This window comes from Lonchura striata, chromosome 3 (genome assembly GCF_046129695.1).
Source record: "Lonchura striata isolate bLonStr1 chromosome 3, bLonStr1.mat, whole genome shotgun sequence".
In the NCBI taxonomy this organism is placed as follows: Eukaryota; Metazoa; Chordata; class Aves; order Passeriformes; family Estrildidae; genus Lonchura; species Lonchura striata.
Window position 1 is genome coordinate 32,181,171 of NC_134605.1, and position 16,365 is coordinate 32,197,535.

Here is a 16,365-nt window from a genome sequence, read left to right on the forward strand (position 1 = left end):
TAAAAATTATGTACGTGAAAGGAGTCAGGTCTTGAATTTATGAAAATGCACTTTCCCATAGAGATCTGTGAAAGAGGAACACACTGTGGGAACCACACACATGAGATCCATGCACAGGATGACAAGTGCATGAGAGTGTGACTAACTGCACTTCCAGGCATGTAAGAGAGGAGGACCTGTAGCAGCATTGCTCCTGGATAACCAATTATCCAGAGAGATAAATTATTCCAGATTACTTTCCCCAGGGATCCTTTTCGTCAGATGCAACAGATAAAGAGAAGACAACAATGACTCTACCAGGGGTGAGGAGTACAAAGGAGAGGTCAGAAGACCAAGTTTCCTGCCTGGCATGTGAGATTTGACAGCTCTGAAAATACTGGGGACATTTCCCTATGACTCATCCCTAAGCCATCTACAGCTGACTGATCTAGAACCAGCACAAGAGATGAAACTCAAGCCTTAAGGAAGCCAAGAGAACTTTTCAAATTACTGCAACAATGCCAAGTACTTCACCTGATGGCTTTGAACTTTTTCCAAAAACATTGCCAAAAACTGTGTTGACTTTGATATATGAAAGAATGCAGACTCAACAAAACTTCCCAACCTCATCCAGGCAGTGTACTAAGAACTGCTGTGTATGCAATGACTTTTTCTTCCCCATAATGGAAGAACTGCTGTGTATGCAATGACTTTTTCTTCCACACGATCTTCAGCTAACAGTGAAACAGCAGACATAATTTAAGATTTTCCTTGGTTTTAAAATTTCTACCCATTTTTTACTATGGTTTTTTTTTATCCATACATTAAAAATAAACCAAAACTAATTAAAACATACCAAATTCACAATTCCATAGCACAAAAAAAAAAAAAAAAAAAAAGGCAGGAAAGCAAATGTTTTCACTGACACTGTGTAAATTCTGTTAATCTGAAGTGTTCATTGAGATGCAATAACACAGAGCACTATGTGTGTTAAATGTAGATGTTGGGCTCGGATGACATAATTTTTAAGATAAATATGGGCCTCAGAATAAAGAAATATATTGGCTACTATTTATGGCTCTTTCATGTCCTTTGTACTTTCTCCCTTTCCTCAACAAGGGTGACAGGAATTTAGCTTCTACCTATAGCTGCCCCACTGAGGAGAGCAGCAGAATCAAAACTTTCAACTAATTGTAGGAGCACCCAGATTTACCAGACTCCTTATGACTTGTAGTTGTTTTATGCTGATAGGTGTGGAGCTTTTTCCCCTCCATTGGGACATTAAAAACTGCTTTGTGCTATGTGGATATTTTGACACCTACTAATACATTCAAACATGAGCTTAAACAACTTCTCTCTTTACAGGCATTCTATATGTGGCCTCTTACCTTCTACTGACTTGTAGGAACCTCATACACTTGACATCTCTGTGCAAGTTGCTAGGTAGCACTAACAAGCAAAGGTAGACACACAGATAACACAATCAGAGAAGCCTCACTGACACTGAAATGCCTTTAATTTCTAACTGGTTGCTGAAAGCCCAAGCTCTTACTGGGACAATGTATGGCAATCTTTCTTTTATGGCATGTCCCTGGACCTTGCCATTCTGCTCTCAGTGCTCTGGGTAGAAAGAATATTCATGACACAATATCACTGGGAACAACTGAGAGTTTGGTTCTTTGTTTTTCTGTGCAGCTGTACACATTTTACCATATTTTGCATAGTCAAGATTCCCTTAGGAAGAGGTATGACATTTATTGAGCCTTGCAAAATCATGCTGTGTCCTACAAACACTACATGCAAAATAGCTTAATAGAATATTACATACTGTACCCTGAAGAACATATAAAATGTAGTTTTAAAGTTAACTGAAAACTGCACACACAACTCACAAGAGTAGAATTATATTTCCAGAGATACATTCTTAATATTATTTCTTACTCTGTTCTCCCCAGGCAAATTTTTTGCAATCAGCTGAAACAAGATCTGTGCTACAGGTACAGAAATTCTGCACTACACAGAAGGCAAGGTGGCAGAAATCCACATACTCTTTTTAATTTTGGCAGATGCATTGATATGCTTTCTTTCAAAAAATGAAAATCAAGCCTTTCTTTCGGTTCACTTATTAAACTGATTTAGTTCAGTATAAAACAATTAGATAAATGTCAATGCAGGCTGTCCAAAAATTCATGTCAAGGTTCAAACTTCATCCAAATTCTGAAATGGAAAAACTAAATTGTTGCTGCCGCAGTGGCACACAGCTCAATGTCCTTAAACTAGTGGTGAAGCATTGCACAAATATAATGATGTAGGATTTATTATCAATCCTTGATAAAGGGTTTATCATTTTTCAGATAAGTAGGTGGAACAGACCAGAAATCATCTTTAAGTATGCAAATGTAATGCCTTCCTTACATGCATACCCTACTGGCATTCAACTTGCAACCATAACCATTGTCTGCAGAGTTTTACAGTGTAGTTCAACAGATCTGTAGGATGTTTAACCTTTAATTTTAAAATGTTACAGATTTTTGTGTAATTTCCATGCAACCATACCTCATTTTTATAGATGTTATTGATTTATACCAAAATTTTAAGACATGCCTGATATGGACTTAATTTTACATTTAATTGTAATTAGACTACAGCATTGTATTTTTTATGTTGTTGTCAAATCCTTAATATTTTTTTTTCAGTTCCTTAGGATATATCCTCAATTATATGCTAATTTTTACTCATCTCATTATTTTAGGAGAGAAGCACACCTTTTAAACAGAAGTCCCTTCATGATGGGTTTCTGTGCACTTATTAATGTTGGGTTCGCCACATGTAGCTACCAGCACCTTTCTGAAAATTCAAACACATGTGGCCTGTGTTTATTTGGGTTAAAGCAAGAAAGCATCAAGCAAATCTGATAGAAGCTGCACACTTTCACAAATCAATCAATTTTACAGGTTCCATCTGCTCTTAAGTGCTTCCCAGAGAACAAACACTGTGTCACTATACCACATATTTCCATTGCACTATCCCAAACACACTTAAGCTGCTGACAGATGAATGCTTAGTTCACTTGTAGCATACATTCTTGGGCTCTTACACATGTTCTTATAAGGAAATGGAACTCACCAAGCACTTAATCACAAGCTGGGCTATGGCCTTGAATACAACACACTAACTCTGTTTCAGGAACAGGCTAAGGTATCTTTACTTAAGCCACTAGCACTGCCAAAGACCCTCAAATCAAATTACCTTTGTCAACCTCAGTTAAACAAAAGGAAGCAGAAATTTGCCAAAGGGTAGCCCTGGAAGCCAGGGATGAGCCACCTGAGGAGTGTGCAGAAAGGGCCAAAGGAACGTGCTGTTTACTGGAATGCAACTTGTCTGGCTTAAGCATGTGTATATTTGCTTGAATCCATTAAGAAGAAATCTTGGTAAAAGGACTGAAAAGACAGGAACTAATATATAAAAATCAGTATTAACTGAAAAACTGAAGTAAAATACAACACAACTTTCTAAAGATGCCCAGTTAATTGTGGATTTACCTGGTTAGAAAGCAGTGACAGCAAGAGGAACACATTTGAGTATATGCAAATGTGAACATATGCAATGAATGTCTGCATTTGTGCTTGAGAGAAAGGTGAAGTTTCATGGAAAATCCTTTGCATCCTTACTTGATGTAAGCCAATTTCTATCAGTTCAGAGCAGTCAAGAACTTTATCTTGATTGATGATTAAATACAGGACACAAAAAGGAAGGGAATAGCTTTTTGGGGTGAATAGCAGGAAAACTAAGTTTTTTCCACATTCAAACTGGTAAGTATCTATCCAGTTCTGACCACTGAGATAGATTTCATAGAGAAAGTTCAGTAATTCACTCCCTAGACAGATGGATCCCCCACTGTGTACACCACACCGTTATCACCAGCAGTGAAACTTAGAATCATAAAGGTTGGAAAAGACCTCTAAGATCATTGAGTCCAGCTGTTAACCCAGCACTATGGAATTCACCAATAAACCATATCCACAAATGCCACATCCACACAACTTTTGAATACTTCACCAGAGATGGTGATTCCACTACTTCCCTGGGTAGCCTATTCCAGTGTCTGATCACCCTTTCAGTTAAGATATTTTCCCCAATATCCAATCTAAGCCTCCCCTGGTTCATCTTGTGGCCTGTTCCTCTCATCCTGACACGTTACCTGGGAGAAGAGACTGACTCCCAGTGAAGTGCTTTTCCCAGTGAATTGTATATTGCTGAGGGCTATGGTGAGATTTGGATCCACAAGCCAGCCCTGATTTCCATGAAGACGTGCCCTTTTAATTTATGAGAGACTGTTATCACTCTTCTCTTGTTTAGCTTAGCAGGGTCTGAATGTAACTTGCTGTGGGTTTTTTTAGTGTCACTGGATGCAGTTAATGCTCTACGATGGTGTTGTTCAGATGCAAAGATCAAGAGCAATGACAGTCCTCACCACTGCAAACAAGATGGGAAAAGTCCTGTCCCACTGTAATATCTGGAGATGGTTGTTCTTTGATGGACATAGTTTAACACATCATAGGTTAACCACTGGACTTTCTTGTTCTCCTCAAGGTATCAAAGTCAGGAGTACTTCCCTGGGACAGTGTTGTCTCAGAGCAAGGCAGGGGTTTGAAAGCATGAGACATTTAATAAAATTAACAATTTTAGTTAAGTCAATATACTTTTGTATCACAGATTAATGTTGATGGTCTCTCACATGGAAAAGACCTTGCCACTCACACTTCCCACTCCCTACACCTCTGCCTTTTTCTCTACTGGCACAAGCAACCTAACACAATTTAATAGCATCTCTTGATAAACATCCAGCATTGGTAGAGCTCGCTTGAACTGCAAACTTGGCAGCAAGTCAATACACAGATGAACTGCATCCAGACAGTAGCAACAGATAAAGCTTGAGTATGCATTCAGGATGTTATGTTACTGTAAGCATGTAAACCCGTTTTCCATCTCAAAATTCTGAGATGTTGAATTGGTAGAGGCAATATTACCCAACTTGGTTAGGCATTTTGAAATCCTTAAAAAATAAAAGACCTTATACTGGTGTGGTACTGAGACAAATATCTAAGATAACTTATCTTTAGCTATGGTCATGAGGCCATGCAACTAATTAGTAGGGCATTCCCTAGGTCATAAATTACTCTGGGATTTTTTGGTAAGATTTGAAAAGTTGTGTTGCATTTCATAGGACAGAAGGTCTGTGTTTCAGAACATCTCAAACTACAACATGCAGCAATTTTCCACTCTTCTTAAGTGAGGTCTCCAGTTGTATTTACATAAACATTTTTACAACATATAATTTGTGTCACTGTCTAAAGCGAAGCACTTAGAAAAATGCCTTGGTAAATCTTGCAAATTCCCCTTATGCTGAGAAAACTAAACTCTTATATATTTTTCCTTTTTATGACTGTATATACTGAGACTTTTGTTTTGTAACAAAGTAGGATCTAATTCCATTTTTCAAAGTCTGCCAAGCACACTATTGCATGAAAATATTTTATTTTCTCTTTCTCTTTTCTATTTCATCAACAGTGATTCAAGTATGAAAGACCTTCAGGACACTTCCACTTGTTGGCTGTCACTTTTGCCAGCTTTCAGAAGGTTTCTGAAAGGCTGGCCAGCCTTTAAAGAACAATATATCCTTGGTGTGCATCATACCCGATTTAAGATGTAATTCAACATACCTGAATTAAGATGTAAATGAATTCATGATGCTGCTACAATGAAAAAACTTTGATTCCAGAACTTTATCTTCTCTTCTGGCAGCCCATCAGCTGTATCCTCCAAGAGCACACTGCACGACTAGAGAAGGCTGATTTTCCTCTTAGGAGAGTGTTTGCAACTGTGGCCATTTGCTTTGTCCTCTCCCTTTTTGATCTTTTGTGATGATGGGAAGAGTTAAAAGAAAGACCTTTTCACCCTAATTTTGGCTAATTTCTGGGCTCCTTGTCCTTGTTCTTTGGTTCCCTATATCATATACCCCTACTCTTCCTTTAGTGGACACATGTGCATTGCATTCCTTGAAGATAACTATATATTTTTAAACCAAAATAAAGACTTTATTATTAATCAATGGACTTGCACTATTTTCTGAGGGTGATTCTTTCCTCTTTGATATATTTCTTTTGCTCTCAATTTTTATGGCTCTTTGGGCAGCCACTTTCTGATTCTCTGAACCTTTTTCCTTAGCAGCACCATAGCCTGCCTTTTTTTTAGCCTTCCAGCATTTGTAATCAGTTGCCATCTTTGTTCTGCTCTCTACCCAAAATGATTTGCTTTTTGTTTCTTCCTTCCTACTTTCATCCTCAAAGTCACATAAATAAAGTTGATTCAGGCTTCTGTGTCTTGCCTGATGATAAAATGACAAACTGAAGCTGAGAAAAGAGGTTCCAGTATACTCAGGGGGAGAAAAGAAGAGAAAAGAAGCACTGAATCACCTCTTTAATTATGGAACTGGTTTATCTGAAGGCTGAAAAGAATCTCAGTGCTGGATACCAGCAGACAGTAGTTGGGATCCTGGCCTAAAGCAGATAGAATTTCTAAAAGAAAATCAGAGTGGAAAGGAAGCACCTTTTGTGGCAGACAAGGCAATACATGCAAAAGGGTTTTACAGTTGACCAGAAGGTCAATACATCATCAACTCTTTCACTTGAAATTGCATAATCCAATATTAGATGTTGTCCAGGTAAGTAAGAAAACAGATTAGCCATTGACTAAATTTCTGAAGGCCATAAACTACTGTATTTATTAGGTAGCACAAGTAGTGTTTACATAGTAGTTGGTATTCTCAGCATTTTCCCTGTGGCACAATTCTACTGCTAATTATATAAGGCAGAGTGCTATCCTAATGTGGCTGTGTTGGTTCTCATACCAGGATTAGATAATTTAGAATTAGATTTGATAGCTCCAAAGTTCTTTGTATAGAAGGATTGGATTGTCTGGTTTTATGGGGTTAAGGAAAACTGATTAACAGACCGTGACCAGGTCAAGTGAAATATAGTTCATAGAGATTTGGTATGGTGGACAGGAGTGAACCTGTTAACAAAGGTAGCGTCATGCACCCAAAAATAAAGATATTCCTGGTTTTCAGGTACATCCAAATAAAACATTCCCAATTACATATTCCACAACATTTTAACCTTTTTTATTCAATAACAGGCAAATTCAAGATCCAGTGAGCTTGTAGTCTACCATCACATCACTAACTATGTGGTCTCTAGGATTTTCTCACTACTGTGAGCAAATTTTCCTCCCCTCTGCATGCTCATATTTTTTTCTTCCTCTTCCTATCAATATGAGTCTGCGAAATTTGAGCTATATTCAGCATCATCTATTTCACTACAGAAACTCTGTGATCTTCATTCTTTGGATTCCCTGCTGGATGGATCATCTCACTAGGAACTTAATAATTCATTGTCATGGTTCTTGTTTGACAATACCCCCTTCAATTTTCAGGCTCAGCACAACCCTCTTCAAAGCACCATCTTTCCATCTCTCACTCTCCCTGGCCATTCACATTGATTCACTCTTTAAACAAACTACATTCTTCAATTTCTTTGCTCTCCTTATCCATTGCTCCTTTCCTCTTCTCTTCCTCATGACTATGGTTTTCCTTTTCAGTAACTTTTCTGGATTTCAATAGGGAAAAAAACCTGCCTTTTCATCTTTTTCATCCTTTTCATCCTTTTTCTCTATTATCTCTGTTTTCTTGCTTAAATACCACAATTCTACTACAATATCACAAGTTTTTCACTATGGTTCACATCTCCAACAGAAACTCTTAATGGATTTCCTCCTTGGAAGTACTGCTAAGTCTCCTCTCTCTGCTTAGTCCACTCAAATTGACAATTTATTCAAAAAAATAAATAGTTATTTTATTACTAAAATCAGACTCTTCCTAATTCTCCCCTCAGAGAATGCATTGTTCCTTACAGCTTCTCTGCTCCCATTTCCTTCATGCCCTCTCTTTTTTTTCTCTTTCATCAGAGATATAATTGTAATTTATCTGTCTTTGTAAGTGATTCTCCTCCTATTTTCTCCTTTCACCATTTCTCCCTCAAAATAGCTTTTGCAAAACAATGTTCAGTTACTGTCAAAGGAATCCAAAATGCCATAGATGTTTCATATGTCTCTATTTTTTAACTGTTAATTGTTCCCTTGAAATCCCTTCCCAACCCCACTTAAGCTTAGGTTTTAGTTTTTAGGGTTGTAACCAAACCTTTGTTTAGAATTTGTATGCCATCAATTCCACCTTTTTTTTCTTAGCAAAATCCATACTGACACTGTAAATTCTCCAAAATTGTTCTCAAAATTGTTTCAATAGAACAACTATGTTGTATTTTTTTTCACAGCACACAAGTCTGTAATATCTGCTCATGCATTGTTAGAGGGAAATGCCGCGGGAGACAAGACTTATGATATCATGATCATCAAGTCTCAGTTTATTATAACAGATTACACAGTTTATACATGTTCGTTAATTAGCTCATACATATTGCAAAAGCCAAGCTCATGATTGGTTGCTATGTGACTTGTACTATTATCTTAAAAGTATCTTTATGATCGATACATGCCTGTCCAGCTGGCCTTGCAGTTAGAACAGCTTAGTACCCCTTTGTTCTTCTCTATCTACTTCTACATACCAAGCAGTTTCAATATCCTGCTTTCTGCACACCATCTACTCTTCAGGGCCATGCGAACTTTGCAGCAGTCACGTAGCCCTCCCTATTTGGATTAATTTTACAGTATCATGTCCCTTGTCGTTCAACCATTCCTCTGTCAGGCTCTCTTCATCGCATATACTCATTTCTGTTTTTTAATGTGTGTTCTTTAACTGGTGTGTAAGAGTAAGCAGACTAATGAAAAGAGCTCTGGTAATGGCTGCATAAGTCCTTACTTTGTAAATTGCAAGCATGCATGTACAAAAAACCAAGAAGGGATCCCCTGATTACAAGACAAAAATACCAACTATTACTGCTTAATTAAAAAAAGAAAAGTGAACAAACCAAGAAACACCAAAACCAAACTGAATCTTTTGGCTCTGGTAGGCAGACAGACTGGGACTGAAATTCTTATTTGAAATAAAGCATGAACCTCTGAATGGTCTAACACCTTGATGTGAAAGTGATCCTACAGTGAAAAAAAAAACAACAAAACCCAAAAGAAATCCCTGCAGATGAAGTAATCATTGCAAAGAAAATAGAACTTTCAAGATCTGTGAAATCTAAGAACACCTAGAAATGTATGTGAGAAGTGAAATCAACACCTGTAGTTGTGTCAGAGAAATAAGCAACTCTGTGAAACTGATTTAGTTCACTAATCTCAATAAGAGATCACTACCTGTAAAATTCAAATTCAAATAGCTCTTGACATAAATGAAAGATGAAACTAGAAACTAAACCTGAAACTAGAAGCTAAAACTGAAGAGAGTAAGCACCAGTATACAAATATAGAGCTACTGGACATGTACTGACCCAAAAATCTTGCAGCAACAAAGCTATTTAAGGAAACCTTAGCCTAAGAAATATGGCATATACTGACCATGGTACTGCAAATTAACACTGCTGTTGCTGAATTTCTACTCATGGGTGACAGAGTACATTGGACAAACCAGTGACATCAAAATTATACCCAAAAACCAGCTGGCATGACTGGAGAGAATAGTAAGAATTTTTACCCATACGCAAAATATATGAAAATGAAGAAAGGTAGAAGGTGAAGCACGTATTGGATTGTGAGTTTATGGAAGTCATTGAGGATTATGTAGGTCAGTATCACTTTGGGGGACCACTCATGGCTGTAATGGAAACAAGAAAAACAAAACTAGGATAGAACCAAAGAACTTAAGGTGATGGTGCTATGCAGAAGTACAAAGCAAGAAACCAGCAAAAGACAAAATCCATTTCCTACATGGGAAAGGGATTGATCGGGTCATAGATAATTTAGGCACCAGACTTCAGATGTGAAACCTCTCTTTTTCAATTTTTGGAAAAGGCTGTTGGGACTGGAGAGCAGGAATGGAAGACAGAAGTGGGCTGCTGAAGTGTTTTAATGGATTCCTAAACATATCAGCCCAGTGATAAGCATTATCCCTGTGTATGGACAAATAGGTACACTGAAGCCAAAAACTGTGCAAATATTGCTAGAAACATCTGTCTTTTGGAAGAATTACCTATAATTAACCAGAGACAATACACTCTCTTATTTATACTGGGTTTTCCTCTTCTTTTGACACATTTTGCTCTAAACATTAAATGCCATGGGCATTTTCTAAAACCTCCAGCAAAGTGAATAAGGAAGATTTAGTTCTTCCTGTTCTTTGTTTCATTATTTCTTTAAATTGCTTTCTCCACCTTGACATTTTTCTCTCCCTCTCAGGTGATCCCAGAGGTAAGATTTATGTTTACAACTGATGGTTTATGATTAAGACATTGAACTTTGGTCACGGAATTAGTACTGTCTCTAGGTTGAGAAACCGGGCAGCCACGCACGCACGAATCCCCAGGGGACCTTCCATAACCAGGGTGCCGAGGGGCAACGAATCCGGGCTGTAACCCTTAAGCAGTAGCATCCCCCAGTGGCCCTGGTTATCACTGCAGTGCAGTTTTGGGGATATTTTTCAGATCTCTAGCTTTCAATATAAAGACAAATTCAAGTGCCTCAGAACTAGCCACTACACAGAAGTCTGTTGAGCTCAGTAAAGACCCATATACAGTTGATTAAAAAAAAAAAAAAAAAAAAGATTTCCAGTCATTGCATATATCTCATCTGTATTGCAAAACACATACCTGTAAGAACAGGATTTTTTCTCTATATGTATTCAAAAAGGGGGAAAATCAGACCAAAAGCAAGTCAGACTATTTACTGAAAATCCTTCTTGAAGAAGAGAAAATAGGTTCAGAGTTAATTCCAAGAATAGTAAGTTCTACAGGTTTTTTTCAGCTTTTTTACAAGATTGTGTTTCAAGAAAAGAATAGCAACCACCAATTTTTAATCTGCCTCTTGATTGAAGTTCACATACTTAGAAAATAAAGACCATCATATATACTGAATTAGAATTCTAAATCTAAAATTCCTGGCTGGCATTTCATTAACCCAATGAAAATTCAACCATGTTCTCAGAAAAAAACAAGAACATATCAGCCACTGTTCTTAATCCCAGCCCTTTACAGAACAATCCAAAACTTCCCTCACAGGGACTGCTTTCCTTGTTCCCTGAACAAATTCAGTCACTGCCAGAAGGCGAAGTAATGGGGTACTACAAAATATTACTGGAAGCAATAGAGAATAGGAGAAGGTAGAAGGGCAGGCAAATGATGCACAGATAGCACAAATATGGGGTGCTTGCACCTACCCAGCTCCCTCCCACTGCAAAAGCAGAGCAGTCACATTGCACAAGCCCTGCATTTGTGCTGACTCGGTGGAGAGGGGTTGGAGGGGGAAGGACGTGCAAGGCTGCTGGGTGAAGAGTCAGAGCAGCATTTCTGCACAACATTTCTGTATGGAATGAAAAGAAGGAATTTAAGGAATTTTCTTGTGTATATTGAAACCCTCCAGTTACCCTTAATGCTGCAGCACTGGAGATTAAGGGTTTTCAATTAAAACAACCCATCTGAAGATCAGTGGGATTTCTACATTAGCTTGAAATTCAGCGGGGTTTATAAGCAGTGCAGAGCAGAAATCGATGAACATTTTTGTTGTCTCTGTATCAGAATCTCACCGGACCTGATGTGCCCTGAGCCCAAAGAGGTGACATGGTGCTATCCAGAAGGTAAACCCAGCAGGCCTGTGGTGTCAAGTTTTTTTCCTCCTCTTACCCTTGTCACAATAGCTAAGGACATCTAGCAGAGTTTTATAACAGATGCATTTTTCCACTCTGGCAGCAACGTAAAGCACTGAATACTTGAGACATGGGGAAAATATACCCCAAACCTAATCCCCAGAACATATGTGCCTTGTCAGTAATTTGAGGGCTAAATGCTGGGTCCTTCCTCTGAGGTAACCTAAGGAAAATCTGTCTTTCTCAGTATCTCTGAATCTGATCCTTCATGAGCAGCAGTCAGACCAGAGTGTGAATGTGCTAACTGAGACATGACAAACCCATGTAACACCTCTTGCTGATATTCTGTTATTCTGTGGTTAAGGCTCATGAGGATTTTTGAAAGGAAGTTTATTTTTGCAAGCTGCTGAGTGCTGACTATGACATGGGGCAGCTTTTACTTAGGCAAATATCTTAACTTTGGTTAAGGCTCTTGGACAGACAGGCTTTTAATGGGACATTTACAAGGAAAGCCATGTAGATACACTTGGCTTAGGCTATTCAGTGAAAGTACATGTTGTAGGTTTTAAGAAAAAAAATGGATGGCTAGGGTTTGGCACAAAAAGAGAAGGCAGCTTTTCATCTTGGCAGGCACTTCCTTTCTTTTTGTTAAACCATTTCAGAGGTCCTGAACAATGCTTCTTATAGGTTATTATTGCTACCTAAAACACAGGCCTGGTATCCAGCATGACTAATCAGTTTTATGTAGTACAGATCTATCTCTGCCACTTACATGAAATGGATGATTCTGAAGAGTCAGCAACCATAACAATGAAAACATAGATTATGATACAATGTGTCACACAGCACTGAAAATTAATCCTGCTGCTAAAGAAATGGAAAATGCACAATAAACACATTACCCGAAATTAAAACGGGTTCTGACCAAATCTCTAGAGCCTTTAAAGTTATAACAGTGATTTCCTATTTATATGGACTGTGTGAATTCTCAGGCGATTTCCTGTGGAGATCTGTATGAATACTTTTTCCAGAGCTGAGGAAAGGAAAATAGGTAGCTATAATGGAACTGCAGGAGCAGCCAAGCAGTAGATTGATTCAACAGGAGAAATTCAATGTATCCCAAAGGATTTCCTAGGATTTGCTCTCCTGCTGCTTAGGGCACCATTTGTTGTAATGAGAAACTGAGGATTTTGTTTCAGGTGTTTCAAAGCTTGTAGTGATGACTTGAAGGTATAAAGAAAAAGAAGCCACTGAAAATCTCTCTTAAATAATGCTTTTGCATGAGGAGAGAAAAATGACAAGCACTCCAAGATGCAAAAAAGGTCAAATATCTCATGTAAATAATTATTAGCTTAAGAGATGCTAATTAGAGGCACAATCAAATCCTTCATCTCCAAACTGCTGCATGAAACAGCTTGAAAACTATGGTACACTTCAGCAAGCAAAACAGAGAAAGCTTTATTAAATTATCTGGTAAGATTGCACATGGTCTCACTGTAATCTCTGCTCTCAGAAATGTCTGCAGAAAAAAAATGCTCAGTTTTCAGTTGTGAAGAACCGAGCAAACAACTTATAAAAAACCCAATCCAAAACAACCAAGGTTTGGGGTTTTTTTATTTAATAGGGGAACATTCAAACATGCATACTGCTCTGTTCATCTGAAGTGTGCCACAAGGTAGAACACTGGCAGGAAGCATGTACTGCTGCAGTACTACATAAGCCTGCATAAAAGGTTAAGTGGGACATGCACAACATGAATTTCACCCTGAAGAAATGTGAAAACTTTTAGGCACTCATGTCCTTCCCTACGAAAATGATTAGTCATTATGAACACAGAGCTACTCCATAGTTGTGATGCACCATAGCCTATTCAGGTTTTATCAATGATCACTTTTAAGTGAAAGCTCTGAAACACTGTGTTCCTCAAGTGAAGCCCTGAGTTTTATTCAGGAATGGGCTGCCACATGGGATTTTGTGGGTCTCAGATTCAGTCAAAGAGAGAAACAGAAAGTTTCTAGCCAGGCTGAAGCCTGGGAAAGAGTTAGAGAAGAATATAAATAATTCTTTATCTCTCTTGTTGTTCACATTGTTTATAGTTATGTTCTATCACTGTGCGTCAAACACTTGGCAACAATGCTGTGGGTTATTTTCACTTCAGGACCAATAGAGTTGGTCCTCACGAAGCTCTATATAAAAGAGCAGTATATTTTAAATAAACCAAAATTTTACTCTCAGCAGCCTTCTAAGTCAAAGTCTTCTCATTCCCATCCTGCCTCGACAGTGATGGGATTTCCTCAGGCAAAATGCTGAATGGTGATGGTATCTCCATTTGATTAAGGAAAATACATAACATCTGAAGTGTTCATATTCACGGCAGAGCATATTGCTCAGCTCTAGCATACTCCTCATACTTCTCAGCATCACATATCGTATTGAAACATCATGTGGTGCACCAAGAGAGAAGAAATGGATGCTCTAAAAATACCTTCCCAAGAACAAACATTCATGTGTGAATGACATTGTAACTGGACACTCAGTGTAGGCTAACACTTAGTTACAAACAATGCAACTATTCAGAAACCAAAGATGTGAGTCTTCTAAAGCTTTTAGCACACTGACCAAAGAAGAAGCACCTGCCCTTTTTCTACTAGATGACCAAAGTTGCATTACAACTCCAGGCTCCAACAACTTCAAGCCTTAACACATTATGTATGAACTCCTAGGCTGCCCTTCCTTATCAACAAAAGACCATCAGACTCAGGAACTTTCCCAGCACACAGCACAGGAACAAGTACTGATTAGGAGAGAAGAAAACCAAGTCATTCACTACCTTGATTGCTCCCCAAAATAAGAACCAGGAGCTTTTTAATTTCCTGCATTTTGCAAGACTTTTTTATTCTTTCTGCAAAATCTATGTATAGAGTATAGGGAGAATACAAATTTCAACCAGCCACCTGTCCCTCGCTTTTGCTCTATCTCAGCATAAAACACTGATACCCTCATGTCAATGGTGCCTGAAACACCTGATTAGGGATGGGGCAGCATCTGAACACATGAAAAAGCAAGGAGATAATAATCAGTTATTATTATTATTATTATTATTATAGGTTCCTGTTATCTTTTTATTTGCTTTCAGCCTGACTGTGAAAGCAGAATGAGCATCCTGTCTCATTCACTAACATAGAAAGCAACGCAAGGTACACACAAGAAATAAAAAATAGTAAGAAATACCAAGATGAAGTAGTCTTCACTTTTAATGAGACAGCCAGCTCTCCCCTATCTTTGAGATCAGTTGAACCAATTACATCCCTTACCTGTATGGTTCCAGAGTCCTGCTGCCATAATACAATGCTTCTTCCCAGGATTCAAGGTTAATACAGGCATCCATGGCACAGTCAAGCATTTTCAGCTGATAGATATTTGTATCTGGTAGATGACCCTTGTTGCTCTTCAAGAGATTCTGGCATCTTGCCAGAACATGCTTCCACTCTGTTATTGGCCTCAGTTAAAGAAATATATTTAATCAGACAAAAATACAACTTCTAAATGCTGTTTAGCAAGGAGTAAGAGCCTCAAAGCATTAAAATAGAAAAACTGTCATCATTCCAGACTGCAAAAATTCTTGAATACTTAAATGCTGGAGTAGCAGCTTAGGTAACTGTGTTTTGTTTACATGTAGCAAAACAATTTCTAAAGAAGGCAGTATTTTAGCAATAAATGGTAAAAAAAAAAAAAAAATTAAAAATTGCAAGGATATTTTAATACATAAAAAAATTCAAATAACTTTTATTTAGGTACTGAAACATTGTTTACTTAAAACACTCCAGTTCTTAAAGACAAGGGAAAGACTCCATGGAAGTTACTTTTAAAAAGTCCCAGCAGCTAAAAAAATAATTTAAAAACAAAAAACAACAACAACAACAAAAGACTTGTTATTTTATGCTGCACATTTTTTTAGAACTCTCATTAAATTAGAACCTTTTCTTAAATTAATTATTTTTTTTCCTTGAAACACTCATGAAGAGCATTGTGATTTGTTTTTTCATGTACAACTGCACATTTCATGCATGAGAAACAAAAGAATCACAGTTTTGATGTCTGATTGTAGTTCAGGACTAATGATCCTGTCAGTAAAGGAGATTTTCACCTCCCATGCTACAAGAAGATTATTTTGTGAGTTTGGAATGGAGGGAAGATAACCTTCCACTCACTTTATTTAGATATTCCTTAGCACAAATCACTTTTTCATTACATTCTGCACTGATCTGACTTGTCTGTGGACCAGATTCTTCTCTCTCTGACCACACCTAATCTGAACCCCAAAACTTGCAGTTTTCAAATGAGTATTACCACCTGTGAATGTACCCATGGGAGCTCAAGGAAGTCCAGCAGTTATCTTCACCAATTATTGCACGTATTATTCAAACTAATCCAGCAATGAATTTAAAATGCACAATGACAAACCTGTGATTAAGTAATTAGTCCATCTTGAACATAGGAATATTTACACACTTAAATTTAAGAATGCTACCACCATGGGCCAAGATTTATAGCATGGCTGTTACAAG

The 16,365-nt window shown here is 37.8% G+C and overlaps 1 protein-coding gene across 2 annotated transcripts in view; it reads right to left on the minus strand.

Annotated features, from left to right (window-relative positions):
* Positions 1-16,365, minus strand: part of SMYD3 (SET and MYND domain containing 3) — a 428,456-nt gene that overhangs the window by 50,473 nt on the left and 361,618 nt on the right. For both annotated transcript variants that reach the window (XM_021550462.3, XM_021550461.3), the window contains exon 10: positions 15,112-15,286. In XM_021550462.3, coding sequence (XP_021406137.1) covers positions 15,112-15,286 — 175 coding nt within the window. The remainder of the gene's footprint in view (positions 1-15,111; positions 15,287-16,365) is intronic.